General features: G+C 41.3%; 1 protein-coding gene across 1 annotated transcript in view; it reads left to right on the plus strand.

Moving 5' to 3' along the window:
* Positions 1–15224, plus strand: part of LOC129533810 (neurofibromin-like) — a 122862-nt gene that overhangs the window by 25043 nt on the left and 82595 nt on the right. Inside the window, 3 exon segments of the mRNA XM_063705966.1 lie at positions 8630–8697; positions 8927–9002; positions 9723–9880. Of these exon segments, the coding sequence (XP_063562036.1) occupies positions 8630–8697; positions 8927–9002; positions 9723–9880 (302 nt within the window).

A 15224-nucleotide genomic window follows, 5' to 3' on the forward strand; every position in this document is an offset into this window, starting at 1 on the left:
AATAATGAGAGTTGTGGAGATCCAGATGATGGAATGGGGTAGGGTAAGGATGGGGACCAGTTTGATAGGTATTTAAAGAAGTGGAGGCTGGGCGCAGTGGCTCACGCCTGTGATCCCAGCACTTTGTTAGGCTAAGGTGGGCGGATCACTGAGGTTAGGAGTTCGAGACCAGCCTGGCCAACATGGTGAAACTCCATCTCTACTAAAAATACAAAAAATGGGCCGGGCACGGTGGCTCACGCCTGTAATCCCAGCACTTTGGGAGGCTGAAGCGGGTGGATCACGAGGTCAGGAGACCATCCTGGCTAACACGGTGAAACACTGTCCCTACTAAAAATACAAAAAATTAGCCAGGCGTGGTGGTGGGCGCCTGTAGTCCCAGCTACTTGGGAGGCTGAGGCAGGAGAATGGCGTGAACCCGGGAAGCAGAGCTTGCAGTGAGCCAAGATTGTGCCACTGCACTCCAGCCTGGGCAACAGAGTGAGACTCCGTCTCTAAATAAATAAATAAAATAAAATAAAAATACAAAAAATTAGCCGGGTGTGGTGGCACGCGCCTGTATTCCCAGCTACTCAGGTGGCCGAGGCACAGGAGAATCCCTCGAACCTGGGAGATGGAGGTTGTAGTGAGCCAAGATCACGCCATTGCACTCCAGCTTGGGCAACAAGACCGAAACTCCATCTAGAAAAAAAAAAAAAAAGAAATGGAATACATAGCATTTGGTAGTTAATTTAGATATATGAGGTTAGAGAGATATCACCAAATATTACAGAATAAGCTGGTTAGAGCAGAAAAGGGAAGAAAAGGTTGATGGCAGAAGAGAGGGGTTGACCAGAAAAATGACAAATTCAGTTTTAGATCTTCTGAGTTTGAGCTATCAGTAGGATGTCCAACAAGAAACTTGTAGAACTGAAAGTTACTTACTTTGGCTTTGAGAATAGATTATGGTGTATAACACATTTAAGATGTCATAAAGGTAAAGTTGTTGCTAAAGAGCACTGTGAAGAGTAATGTCATTATTTGGAAATCAATGGAGGGTGAGAGCAAAGAGAATTCAAAGGGGTACTTTTAAAAACTGATTTGGAGAGTTACTTATTTGCAAGTCTAGAAAAAAGACTCATCTCTCTCTTAGACACTTACATAGATGTAATAAAAACCTTTATCCCTTCATTAAAAGTCAACAGGAGAAGTTCTTTGCCGAGGGACCATTGCCAGTAAAATTGTTTATAGACAGGTCATTTTTTCCAGACATAACTCTTTTTCTAGATGTAGACGATAAACTTATAGAAGAAGAAATTAAAGTACCCAACATATTTAGATGGAGAAATGTTTACTGTTACTTGCGTTAAAATGCAGTCTACTATTTTGAACACTCCAATTAACAAAATAAAGAAAATGAACATGGTTTTATGATGACAAAGATAGGATGAAGGCACTTTTGTATGCTGCTTGGTGATAGCAGCATTTGGCCCAACCCTAGTGAAAGGCAGCTTGGTAATCTTTTTCAAGGGCCCTAAAAATATTCATCTCTTTGACTAGACACTTCCAGAGATTCCTTATCTTAAATAAGCAGTGATGTGGGAAAAGATTTTGATATAAAAATATTTATTAATGTTATTTATAAGAGTGAGATAACAGAAATAACTTCAGTGTTAAAACTGGAAAACATTTAAATAACCAGTGACTTAATACAGTGACTTAAATATTATGAGGGACATCAAAGCATACTGAAAAGACCTTGGTTTTAAAGCCTAATTCAATCATTTATTAGATCTGTAACCTTAGACACACAGGTTGTTCATCTGTAATATTCTGAAAGCATTAAGATTCCAAAAGAATTAAGTATATCATACTAAAAATACATGATATGTTTTAATTGTTTGTGTAATAGTTACTATTGCATATACAGCCATCAAAAATAGGCCAGGCACGGTGGCTCACACCTGTAATCCCAGCACTTTGGGAGGTCCACGTGGGCAGATCACGAGGTCAGGAGTTCGAGACCAGCCTGACCAACATGGTGAAACCCTGTCTCTACTAAAAATACAAAAATTAGCTGGGTGTAGTGGCGCACACCTGTAATCCCAGCTACTGGGGAGGCTGAAGCAGGAGAATCGCTTGAACCTGGGAGACGGAGGTTGCAGTGAGCCAACATTGCGCCATTGCACTCCAGCCTGAGGGACAGAGCGAGGCTCCATCTCAAAAAAAAAAAAAAAAAAAAGAAGGGTTTTTACTGATATAGAAATAATTAGGGATACTATGAAAAAGAACAGGTTTGATATAGCCTATGTGATGTCAGTTATGTTAAATATATTTGTTTTCTACATGCATAGGAAAAGTGATGGACGTAAAACCACCAGATGTTAACTGCGATTGTCTCTGAATGATAGAATCATTGATGGTTTTAAAAATTTCCCGTAAACGCTTGTGCTTTTGCTTTTTTTTTTTTTTTTTTGACGGAGTCTTGCTCTGTTGCTCAGGCTGGCATGCAGTGACATGATTATAGTACACTGTAGCCTTGAAATCCTGGGCTTAAGCTATCTTCCCACTCCTGCTTTCGAAAGTGCTGAGATTATAGGCATGAGCCATTGGGCCTGGCCCTGTATATGTTTTTAAAATTTTTTTATTATACTTTAAGTTCTGGGGTACATGTGCAGAACGTGCAGGTTTGTTACATAGGTGTCCATGTGCCATGGTGGTTTGCTGCACCCATCAACCCATCATCTACCTTAGGTATTTCTCCTAATGCTATCCATTCCCCCACCCCCCACCCCCCACCCCCCGACAGGCACCGATGTGTGATGGTCCCCTCGCTGTGTACATGTGTTCTTATTGTTCAACTCCCACTTATGAGTGAGAACATGTGGTGTTTGGTTTTCTGTTCTTGTGTTTGCCGAGAGTGATGGTTTCCAGCTTCATCCATGTCCCTGCAAAGGACGTGAACTTATCCTTTTTTATGTCTGCATAGTATTCCGTGGTGTATATGTGCCACATTTTCTTTATCCAGTCTATCATTGATGGCCATTTGGATTGGTTCCAAGTCTTTGCTGTTGTGAACAGTGCTGCAGTAAACATACGTGTGCATGTGTCTTTATAGCAGAATGATTTGTAATCCTTTGGGTATATACCCAGTAATGGGATTGCTGGGTCAAATGGTATTTCTAGTTCTAGATCCTTGAGGAATTGCCACACTGTCTTCCACAATGGTTGAACTAATTTACACTCCCACCAACAGTGTAAAAGTGTTCCTATTTCTCCACATTCTCTCCAGCATCTTTTGTTTCCTGACTTTTTAATGATCGCCATTCTAACTGGCGTGAGATGGTATCTCATTGTGGTTTTGATTTGCATTTCTGTAATGACCAGTGATAATGAGCTTTTCTTTATATGTTTGTTGTCTTCTTTTGAGAAGTTTCTGTTCATATCCTTCATCCTCTTTTTAATGGGGTTGTTTGTGTTTTTCTTGTAAATTTAAGTTCTTTGTAGATTCTGGTTATTAGCCCTTTGTCAGATGGGTAGATTACAAAAATTTTCTCCCATTCTGTAGGTTGCCTCTGCACTCTGATGGTAGTTTCTTTCGCTATGCAGAAACTCTTTAGTTTAATTAGATCCCATTTGTCAATTTTGGCTTTTGTTGTCATTGCTTTTGGTGTTTTAGTCATGAAGCCTTTCCCCATGCCTGTGTCCTGAATGGTATTGCCTAGGTTTCTTTCTAGGGTTTTTATGATTTTAGGTCTTGCGTTTAAGTCTTTAGTCCATCTTGAATTAATTTTTATATAAGGTGTAAGGAAAGGGTCCAGTTTCAGTTTTCTGCATATGGCTAGCCAGTTTTGCCAATACCATTTATTAAATAGGGAATCCTTTCCCCATTGCTTGTTTTTGTCAGGTTTGTCAAAGATCAGATGGCTGTAGATGTGTGGTGTTATTTCTGAGGCCTCTGTTCTGTTCCATTGGTCTATGTATCTGTTTTGGTACCAGTACCATGCTGTTTTGGTTACTGTAGCCATGTATAGTTTGAAGTCAGGTTGTGTGATTCCTCCAGCTTTGTTCTTTTTGCTTAGGATTGTCTTGGTTATGCGGGCTCTTTTCTGGTTTCATATGAAATTTAAAGTAGTGTTTTCTAACTCTGTGAAGAAAGCCCATGGTAGTTTGATGGGGATAGCATTGAATCTATAAATTGCTTTCGGCAGTACGGCCATTTTCATGGTATTGATTCTTCCTATCCATGAGCATGGAATGTTTTTCCACTTGTTTGTGTCCTCTCTGGCTGGCATCTGGTGGGTGCCCCTCTGGGACAAAGGTAGGAACAGGCAACAATCTTTGTTGTTCTGCAGAGGTAGGAACAGTTCCAGAGGTAGGAACAGGCAGCAATCTTTGTTGTTCTGCAGCCTCCACTGGTGATACTCTGGCAAACAGGGTCTGGAGTGGACCTCCAGCAAACTCCAGCAAACCTGCAGCAGAGGGTTCTGCCTGTTAGAAGGAAAACTAAGAAAGGAATAGTATCAACATCACCAACATCAAAGACCAAAGGTAGATAAATCCACGAAAATGGGGAGAAACCAGTGCAAAAAGGCTGAAAGAAAAACGAGCACGCCTCTTCTCCTCCAAAGGATCACAACTCCTCACCAGCAAGGGAACAAAACTGGACGAAGAATGAGTTTGACGAATTGACAGAAGTAGGCTTCAGAAGATGGATAATAACAAACTCCTCCGAGCTAAAGGAGCATGTTCTAACCCAACGCAAGGAAGCTAAGAACCTGGAAAAAAGGTTAGACGAATTGCTGACTAGAATAACCATCTTAGAGAAGAATATAAATGGCCTGATGGAGCTGAAAAATACAGCATGAGAACTTCCTGAAGCATACACAAGTATCACTAGCCAAATCGATCAAGCAGAAGAAAGGATATCAGAGATTGAAGATCAACTCAATGAAATAAAGTGAGAAGACAAGATTAGAGAAAAAAGAGTGAAAAGAAACGAACAAAGTCTCCAAGAAATATGGGACTATGTGAAAAGACCAAATCTACATTTGGTTAGTGTACCTGAAAGTGATGGGGAGAATGGAACAAAGTTGGAGAACACTCTTCAGGATATTATGCAGGAGAACTTCGCCAACCTAGCAAGGCAGGCCAACATTCAAATTCAGGAAATACAGAGAACACTACAAAGATAATCGTCGAGAAGAGCAACCCCAAGACATATAATCGTCAGATTCACCAAGGTTGAAATGAAGGAAAAAATATTAAGGGCAGCCAGAGAGAAAGGTCGAGTTACCCACAAAGGGAAGCCCATCAGACTAACAGCGGATCTCTAGGCAGAAACCCTACAAGCCAGAAGAGAGTGGGGGCCAATATTCAACATTCTTAAAGAAAAGAATTTTCATCCCAGAATTTCATATCCAGCCAAACTAAGCTTCATAAGCGAAGGAGAAATAAAATCCTTTACAGACAAGCAAATGCTGAGAGATTTTTGTCACCACCAGGCCTGCCTTACAAGAGCTCCTGAAGGAAGCACTAAGCATGGAAAGGAACAACCAGTACCAGCCACTGCAAAAACATACCAAATTGTAAAGACCATCTATGCTACGAAGAAACTGCATTAACTGATGGGCAAAATAACCAGCTAGCATCATAGTGACAAATTCACACATAACAATATTAACCTTAAATGTAAATGGGCTAAATAACCAGCTAGCATCATAATAACAAATTCACACATAACACTATTAACCTTAAATGTAAACAGGCTAAATGCCCCAATTAAAAGACACAGACTGGCAAATTGGATAAAGAGTCAAGACCCATCGCTGTGCTGTATTCAGGAGACCCATCTCACATGCAAAGTTACACATAGGCTCAAAATAAAGGGTTGGAGAAAGATTTACCAAGCAAATGGAAAGCAAAAAAAAAGCAGGGTTGCAATCCTAGTATCTGATAAAACAGACTTTAAACCAACAAAAAAGATCAAAAGAGTCAAAGAAGGGTATTACATAATGGTAAAGGGATCAATGCAACAAGAAGAGCTAACTACCCTAAATATATATGCACCCAATGCAGGAACACCCAGATTCATAAAGCAAGTCCTTAGAGACCTACAAAGAGACTTAGACTCCCACGCAATAATAGTGGGAGACTTTAACACCCCACTGTCAACAATAGACAGATCAACGAGACAGAAAGTTAACAAGGATATCCAGGAATTGAACTCAGCCCTGCACCAAGTGGACCTAATAGACATCTACAGAACTCTCCACCCCAAATCAACAGAATATATATTCTTCTCAGCACCACATTGCACTTATTCCAAAATTGACCACATAATTGGAATACAACACTCCTCAGCAAATGCCAAAGAATGGAAATCATAACAAAGTCTCTCAGACCACAGTGCAATCAAACTAGAACTCAGGATTAGGAAACTCACTCTAAACCACACAACTACATGGAAACTGAACAACCTGCTCCTGAATGACTACTGGGAAGATAACGAAATGAAGGCAGAAATAAAGGTGTTCTTTGAAACCAGCGAGAAAAATACACAATGTACCAAAACCTCTGGGATACATTTATAGCAGTGTGTAGAGGGAAATTGATAGCACTAAATGCCCACAAGATAAAGCAGGAAAGATCTAAAATTGACACCCTAACATCACAATTAAAAGAACTAGAGAAGCAAGAGCAAACAAATTCAAAAGCTAGCAGAAGACAAGAAATAACTAAGATGAGAGCAGAACTGAAGGAGATAGAGACACAAAAAACCTTTCAAAAAATCAGTGAGTCTCCTGACCTCGTGATCCGCCGCCTTGGCCTCAGTGAAATCCCATCTACTGAAAATACACAAAAATTAGCTGGGTGTGGTGGCCGGCACCTGTAGTCCCAGCTACTCGGGAGTCTGAGGCAGGAGAATGGCCTGCACACGGGAGGCGGAGCTTGCAGTGAGCCAGGATCGTGCCACTGCACTCCAGCCTGGGCGACAGAGCAAGACTCTGTTTAAAAAAAAAAAAAAAATCAATGAATCCAGGAGCTGGTTTTTTGAAAAGATCAACAAAATAGATAGACCACTAGCCAGACTAATAAAGAAGAAAGAGAGGAGAATCAAATAGACGCAATAAAAAATGATAAAAGGGATATCACCACCAATCCCACAGAAATACAAACTACCATCAGAGAATACTATGAACACCTCTATGCAAATAAACTAGAAAATCTAGAAGAAATGGATAAATTCCTGGACACATACACCCTCAGAAGACTAAACCAGGAAGAAGTCGAATCCCTGAATAGACCAATAACAAGTTCTGAAATTGAGGCAATAATTAATAGCCTACCAACCAAAAAAAGTCCAGGACCAGATGGATTCACAGCCAGATTCTACCAGAGGAGGAGCTGGTACCATTCCTTCTGAAAGTATTTCAAACAATAGAAAAAGAGTGAATCCTCCCTAACTTAGTTTATGAGGCCAGCATCATGGTGATACCAAAACCTGGCAGAGACACAACAACAAGAGACAATTTTAGGCTAATATCCCTGATGAACATTGATGCGAAAATCCTCAATAAAATAATGGCAAACTGAATCCAACAAGCACATCAAAAAGCTTATCCGCCATGATCAAGTTGGCTTCATCCCTGCGACGCAAGGCTGGTTTCAGCATACGCAAATCAATGAAAGTAATCCATCACGTAAACAGAACCAATGGCAAAAACCACATGATTATCTCAATAGATACAGAAAAGGCCTTTGATAAAATTCAGCCCTTCATGCCACAGACTCTGAATAAACTAGGGATTGATCAGACTTATCTCAAAATAATAAGAGCTATTTTATGACAAACCCACGGCCAATATCCTACTGAATGGGCAAAAACTGGAAGGATTCCCTTTGAAAACTGGCACAAGACAAGGATGCCCTCTCTCACCACTCCTATTCAACCGAATATTGGAAGTTCTGGCCAGGGCAATCAGGCAAGAGAAAGAAATAAAGGGTATTCAGTTAGGAAAAGAGAAAGTCAAATTGCCTCTGTTTGCAGATGACGTAGTTGTATGTTTAGAAAACCCCATCGTCTCAGCCCAAAATCTCCTTAAGCTGATAAGCAACTTCAGCAAAGTCTCAGGATACAAAATCGATGTGCAAAAATCACAAGCATTCCTATACACCAATAACAGAGAGCCAAATCATGTGTGAACTCCCATTCACAATTGCTGCAAAGAGAATAAAATACCTAGGAATCCAACTTACAAGGGATGTGAAGGACCTCTTCAAGGAGAACTACAAACCACTGCTCTAGGAAATAAGAGAAGACACAAATGGAAAACCATTCCATGCTCATGGATAGGAAGAATCAATATCCTGTGTGTGTTTTATACTTTTTTTTGAAAAAGCAAGTTATTAAAAACAAAAGGAAAAGCTCACAATCATGGACGTCCAAAGCATATTTGCTGTGTATGGAATTTTTCTTTCCTAGCAGACAACTATCGAGTTTTGGGTTTATGTTAGGTGTCTTTACCTTTCATTGCTTACAGATAATATTGGAGCAAAAGTAATATGTAAATGGAAAGTTATTTTGCTCTGAGTTGTATTTGTGTTAACTTATTCTAGAGTTAATTTTTAAACATTGTGTTTTTTCCAGAAACAGCATTTAAATTTAAAGCCCTAAAGAAGGTTGCGCAGTTAGCAGTTATAAATAGCCTGGAAAAGGTAAGTTACAACCTTTCTGGTATTCAAAGTTTGTTTTCAATGATAAAATTTGCTGCTGTTAGCATTCTGAATCAAAAAGTTATGACTTGAGTGATGGTTTCACATTAATTTTGAGGAAGAATACATTGTAATATTATTATGAAGGAAGTTAGAAGTTTGTGACATTTTATTTACTATATTACAAAAGATCACTGCTTTCATATAAAGACATGTGGTTCTTTATTTATAGGCATTTTGGAACTGGGTAGAAAATTATCCAGATGAATTTACAAAACTATACCAGATCCCACAGACTGATATGGCTGGTAAGGATACGATTGATTTTTTTTTTTTTTTGTCTTTTAAATGCCTACTTGTGACATAAAAACCTATCATCATTTTCCAAGTTATTTGTGTTATAAAGGTGCTTTTACATCTTCTATTGTCAACTGGTGTCAAATAGGAAATACTGTTTTTCTCTTAATTTCTAAATTACGCCCAACCCTCTTCCTTTCCTTGGAGCAAACAAAGTAGTTTGAAATGAAGGTCAGATCTTTAGAGCTGTGATAGGATGGGGTGTTTGGCTCTTTGTTGTAGAGAAGCATGTGCTCTGAAGCTTTATTTTGTATTTAGGGAGATGTGTATAAAGTAGTAATATTCTCACCTATAATGTAAGACACAACTGCAAGGCAGAGAATACAGATTCCTGGAGAACTTTGGTAATTCTTTTTGGGAAGCTGTTCAGTCTTTGTTGCTTGGGTACATCACACTTTGCATAAGGCCCTTCACGGTGAGACTAAATACACAATCATCCATTCTAAAATGTAAGCTTTTCCAGGAGAGATCAAGATAACTCTTCTAACACTTAGAGAATATTACATTGCTTGTCTACTTATCAGAATGCATTTGTGTAGTTGCTTAAATGAAGTTCCATGTTTATCTTTTAAAAATGTTGCCCTTGGGTTTTTACATAGTGTCAGCTTTTACTTTAATGCCAGGGATTTTGTTCCTATCTAATAATGTCATTTAATATATTTTTCGTGCAGAATGTGCAGAAAAGCTATTTGACTTGGTGGATGGTTTTGCTGAAAGCACCAAGTGTAAAGCAGCAGTTTGGCCACTACAAATCATTCTCCTTATCTTGTGTCCAGAAATAATCCAGGATATATCCAAAGATGTGGTTGATGAAAACAACATGAATAAGGTAAGGAGGGCAAAATTATTTCCATTATATCTAGATGTGAAGCAGTTTATTTTACTCTAGGTGTGTATTACTTTAGGCTTATTATTTAAGCAAAGTATTTCAGGGAACCATTTAAATTATCATTTTAGGTTTCTTTGTTTGATGGACTTAGAAGAGACATACTCATACATAATTTTATTTGGCAGAGGGAAAATAATACCAGGCAATGATCAAAGATTTAAAATAATCCCTTAATTTCATTCTTTTGTCTGAGAAGACTAAACGATACCTCTGTTATTATTAAACGTAGTTTCTCTAATATTCACTGAAAGGATTGCCCTACTTGAGCTCATCACTTTTATAGTGTGTTATTTGCATGTACTTAGGGTGTGTGTCCATATAGTGCTACTGAAATTATCTAGTAACTCATTTTAAGTATTTTAGAACAGTTTTCAAAGAATTTTGCCAGGAAGGTAAGGCTCTTGCATATACCATCTATAGTGAAATTGGCACCATGACAACTGGTAATTCTAGGAGGCTCTTAAAATTTTTTTAAATAATCACCTAGGCGATTGGAAAAAAAAAGAACTGAGTATTAATCTTAGGGTTTTACTGAAATTTCAATATGCAGTTTGTTTTGCAAATTTTTTTTTTTTTCATTTTCCGCTGCTTTTGGAGAAACACTCTTAGCTGGCTAAACATGAGATGGGTTCCTTCGTGGTTTGCCTGTAGATGGAGATGTTCAGAATCAGCTGAATGATTTATTACTTCGTAGAAGTATTCGACAGGGAATTTATACATTAAAGGGTAAATAAATGAACCAGGTAATCCTTGAGAGTCTGTGATTGCATGTTACTCCACTTAGGTGTGTATCTCAACTTTTCCATTATGAGGACACCATTTTTCATGGTAGATTGTTTTGGAGCCCTTCAAAATAGTAGGTTTGATGATAAATACTGAGTGTCAACTTGATTGGATTGAAGGATACAAAGTATTGATCATCCTGGGTGTATCTGTGAGGTTGTTGCCAAAGGAGATTAACATTCGAGTCAGTGGGCTGGGAAAGGCAGACCCACCCTTAATCTGGGTGGTGCACCATCTAATCAGCTGCCAGCACGGCTGGAGTATAAGCAGGCAGAAAAATGTGAAACGAGAGACGGGCCTAGCCTCCCAGCCTACATCTTTCTCCTGTGTTGGATGCTTCCTGCCGTCGAACATCAGACTCCAAGTTCTTCAGTTTTGGAACTTGGACTGGCTCTTCTTGCCTCTCAGCCTGCAGACGGCCTATTGTGGGACCTTGTGATCGTGCTAGTTAATAGTTAATATCCCCTTTATATAAATATTCTATTACTTCTGTCCCTCTAGAGAACCCTAATAGAGATTTTGGTACAAGCGGTGTGGTTCTAGAGGAACGGAATATTAAGGATGGAGTTTCTTAGTTTGGGGGTTTCTGGAGTTTGCTGCTTAATATGATTAGACCCTAAAATGCTAAGGACTCTACTTCTAATATTGTGGCGAACACTGATAGTCGTTGGTGTGAACTGTTTAGAGAGTTTGCAAAATAAATGCATTTGACACTCCTGATTCACCACTAATGAGAGGCAAGGAGTTTAGTGACTCTATACATAATACCTTTGACCATATATGGAGAACCAAGGAACATAATGAAGCTGGTTGGTTGCTCCTAAATTCAGTGGACAAAGTGGTGAAAGAAAATGATGAACTCAGGGATTCTGTCTCCCAGCTTCAGAAGCAGATACTGAGCCTCAAATCTGCTAAGATTGACCTGAGTGAGACCCTTATCTCCTGTAGAAAAAGAGCTGAAATTGTGAAAAAACAAACACAAACTCTTATCATGCAAGTGGCTGACCTGCAACAAAAGGTGCATGTACAGCCTAACCAGGTGTCTGCTGTTAAAGTGTGGGCATTGATTGGAAAAGAATGGGACCCTGCAACTTGGAAAGGGGATGTGTGGGAGGACCCTGATGAAGCTGGGGACTCTGAGTTTGTAAACTCTGATGAACCTTTTTTGCCAGAAGAAACAGCTTCCCCATCCCCAGTAGTGGCAACATCCCCTCCCTGAGCCATGCTGCCATCAGCCTTTCCACTTCTGTCTGAAGAGATAAACCCTGCACTGCCTGAGGCAACAGGGATGGCCTCCCCTGAGGCAGTTGCCAGGTAAGATAATGTTGATTCTCTTCAGGAGCCACCCCCAACACCCCTGTTTGTTTCTAGACCTATAACCAGACTAAAGTCGTGGCAGGTCCCTGGAGGTGAGGCTGAGAGTGTGACCCATGAGGAGGTGCACTACACTCGTAAAGAACTGCTAGAGTTTTCTAATTTATATAAACAAATCTTACTTGGAGAGACCTTGGTCACGTTTCAAATCCACAACATATGACACTGGTCTATTACATTAATGATATTATGCTGATTGGATTCTGTGAGCAAGAAGTAGCAAACTCACTGGACTTATTGGTGAGACCTTTGGGTGCCAAAGGATGGGAAATAAATCCGACTAAAACTCAGGGACCTTCTACCTCAGTAAAATTTCTAGGGCTCCAGGGGTGTGGGGCCTGTCAAGATATTCTTTCTAAGGTGACGGATAAGTTGCTGCATTTGGCCCCTCCTACAAAAAAGAAAGAGGCACAATGCCTAGTGGGCCTACTTGGATTTTGGAGGCAACACATTCCTTATTTAGGTGTGTTACTCTGGCCCATTTATCCAGTGACCCAAAAGACTGCCAGTTTTGAGTGGGGTCCAGAACAGGAGAAGGCTCTGCAACAGGTCCAGGCTGCTGTGCAAGGTGCTCTGCCACTTGGGCCGTATGACACAACAGATCCAATGGTGCTTGAAGTGTCAGTGGCAGATAAGGATGCAGTTTAGAGCCTTTGGCAGGCCCCCATAGGTAAATCACAGCGGAGGCCTCTAGGATTTTGGAGCAAGGCCCTGCCATCTTCTGCAGATAACTACTCTCCTTTTGAGATACAGCTCTTGACCTGTTACTGGGCTTTGGTGGAAACTGAATGTTTGACTGTGGGTCTTCAAGTCACCTTGTGACGTGAACTGCCTATCTGTGAACTGGGTGCGTTCTGACCCATCTAGCCATAAAGTGGGTTGTGCACAGCGGCATTCCATCATCAAATGGAAGTGGTACATACACGATCGGGCTCAAGCAGGTCCTGAAGGCACAAGTAAGTTACATGAGGAAGTGGCTCAAATGCCCATGGTCTCCACTCATGCCACTCTACCTTCTGTCTCCCCACCTATACTGATAGCCTCAGGGAGTTCCTTATGATCAGTTGGCAGAGGAAGAGAAGACTAGGGCCTGGCTCACAGATGGTTCTGCACAATATGCAGGCACCGCCTGAAAGTGGACAGCTGCAGCACTACAGCCCCTTTCTAGGACATCCCTGAAGGATAGCGGTGAAGGGAAATCTTCCCAGTGGGCAGAACTTTGAGCAGTGCACGTGGCTGTGCGCTTTGCGTGGAAGGAGAAATGGCCAGATGTGTGATTATATACTGATTCATGGGCTGTAGCCAGTGGTTTGGCTGGATGATCAGGGACTTGGAAGAAGCATGATTGGAAAATTGGTGACAAAGAGATTTGAGGAAGAGGTATGTGGATAGACCTCTCTGAGTGGTTAAAAACTGTGAAGATGTTTGTATCTCATGTGAGTGCTCAGCAACAGGTGACCTCAGCAGAGAAGGATTTTAATAATCAAGTGGATAGGATGACCTGTTCTGTGGATACCACTTAGCCTCCTTCCCCAGCTACCCCTCTCCTCACCCAATGGGCCCATGAACAAAGTGGCCATGGTGGCAGGGATGGAGGTTATGCATGGGCTCAGCAACTTGGACTTCACTCACCAAGGCTGACTTGGCTATGGCCACTGCTCAGTGTCCAATTTGCCAGCAGCGGAGACCAACACTGAGCCCTTGATATGACACCATTCCTCGGGGTGATCAGCCAGCTACCTTGTGGCAGGTTGGTTACATTGGACCTCTTCCATCACGGAAAGGGCAGAAATTTGTCCTCACTGGAATAGACACTTACTCCTGATATGGGTTTGCCTATCCTGTATGCAATGCTTCTGTCAAGATTACCATGCATGGGCTCACAGAATGCCTTACCCACCGTCATGGTATTCCACACAGCATTGCCTCTGACCAAGGCACTCACTTTATGGCTAAAGTAGTGTGGCAGTGGGCTCATGCTCATGGAATTCACTGGTTTTTTGTTTGTTTGTTTTTTTGAGATGGAGTGTTGCTCTGTTGCCAGGCTGGAGTGCAGTGGCGCGATCTCGGCTCACTGCAACCTCTGCCTCCCGGGTTCAAGCGATTCTCCTGCCTCAGCCTCCCAAGTACCTGGGACTACAGGTGTGTGCCACCACGCCCAGCTAATTTTTGTATTTTTAGTAGTGATGGGGTTTCACCATGTTGGCCAGGATGGTCTCAATCTGTTGACCTTGTATCTGCCCCCGTCGGTCTCCCAAAGTGCTTAGGATTACAGGCATGAGCCAGTGTGCCTCGTCACACTGGTCTTGCCATGTTCCCCACCATTCTGAAGCAGCTGGATTGGTAGAACAGCAGAATGGCCTTTTGAAGTCACAGTTACAATGCCAACTAGAAGACAGTACTTTGCAGGGCTGGAGCAAAGTTTTCCAGAAGGCTGTGTATGCTCTGAATCAGCGTCCAATATATGGTACTGTCTCCCATAGCCAGAATTCCCGGGTCCGGGAATCACTCACCATCACCCCTAGTGATCCACTAGAACATTTTTCTTCCCTTTCTTGAGACATTATGTTCTGCTGGCCTAGAGGTCTTAGTTCCAGAGGGAGGAACGCTGCCACCAGGAGACACAACAGCAATTCCATTAAACTGGAAGTTAAGATTGCCACCTGGACACACTTTGGGCTCCTCCTATCTTTAAGTCAACAGGCTAAGAAGGGAGTTACAGTGTTGGCTGGGGTGATTGACCCTGACTATCAAGATGAAATCAGTCTACTACTCCACAGCGGGGGTAAAGAAGAGTATGCATGGAGATCCATTAGGGCGTCTTTTAGTATTACCATGTATTGCCATGCCCTGTGATTAAGGTAAATGGGAAACTACAATAGCCCCATCCAGGCAGGACTACAAATGACCCAGACCCTTCAGGAATGAAGGTTTGGGTCACTCTACCAGGAAAAAAACTACCACTTGCTGAGGTGCTTGCTGAAGGTAAAGGGAATACAGAATGGCTAGTAGAAGAAGGTGGTCATCAATACCAGCTACGACTGCATGACCAGCTGCAGAAACAAGGACTGTAATTGTCATGAGTATTTCCTCCTCCTTTTGTTAAAAACGTGTTTGTGCATGTATA

The sequence above is a fragment of the Gorilla gorilla genome, chromosome 4, assembly GCF_029281585.2.
Source record: "Gorilla gorilla gorilla isolate KB3781 chromosome 4, NHGRI_mGorGor1-v2.1_pri, whole genome shotgun sequence".
NCBI classification, from domain to species: domain Eukaryota; kingdom Metazoa; phylum Chordata; class Mammalia; order Primates; family Hominidae; genus Gorilla; species Gorilla gorilla.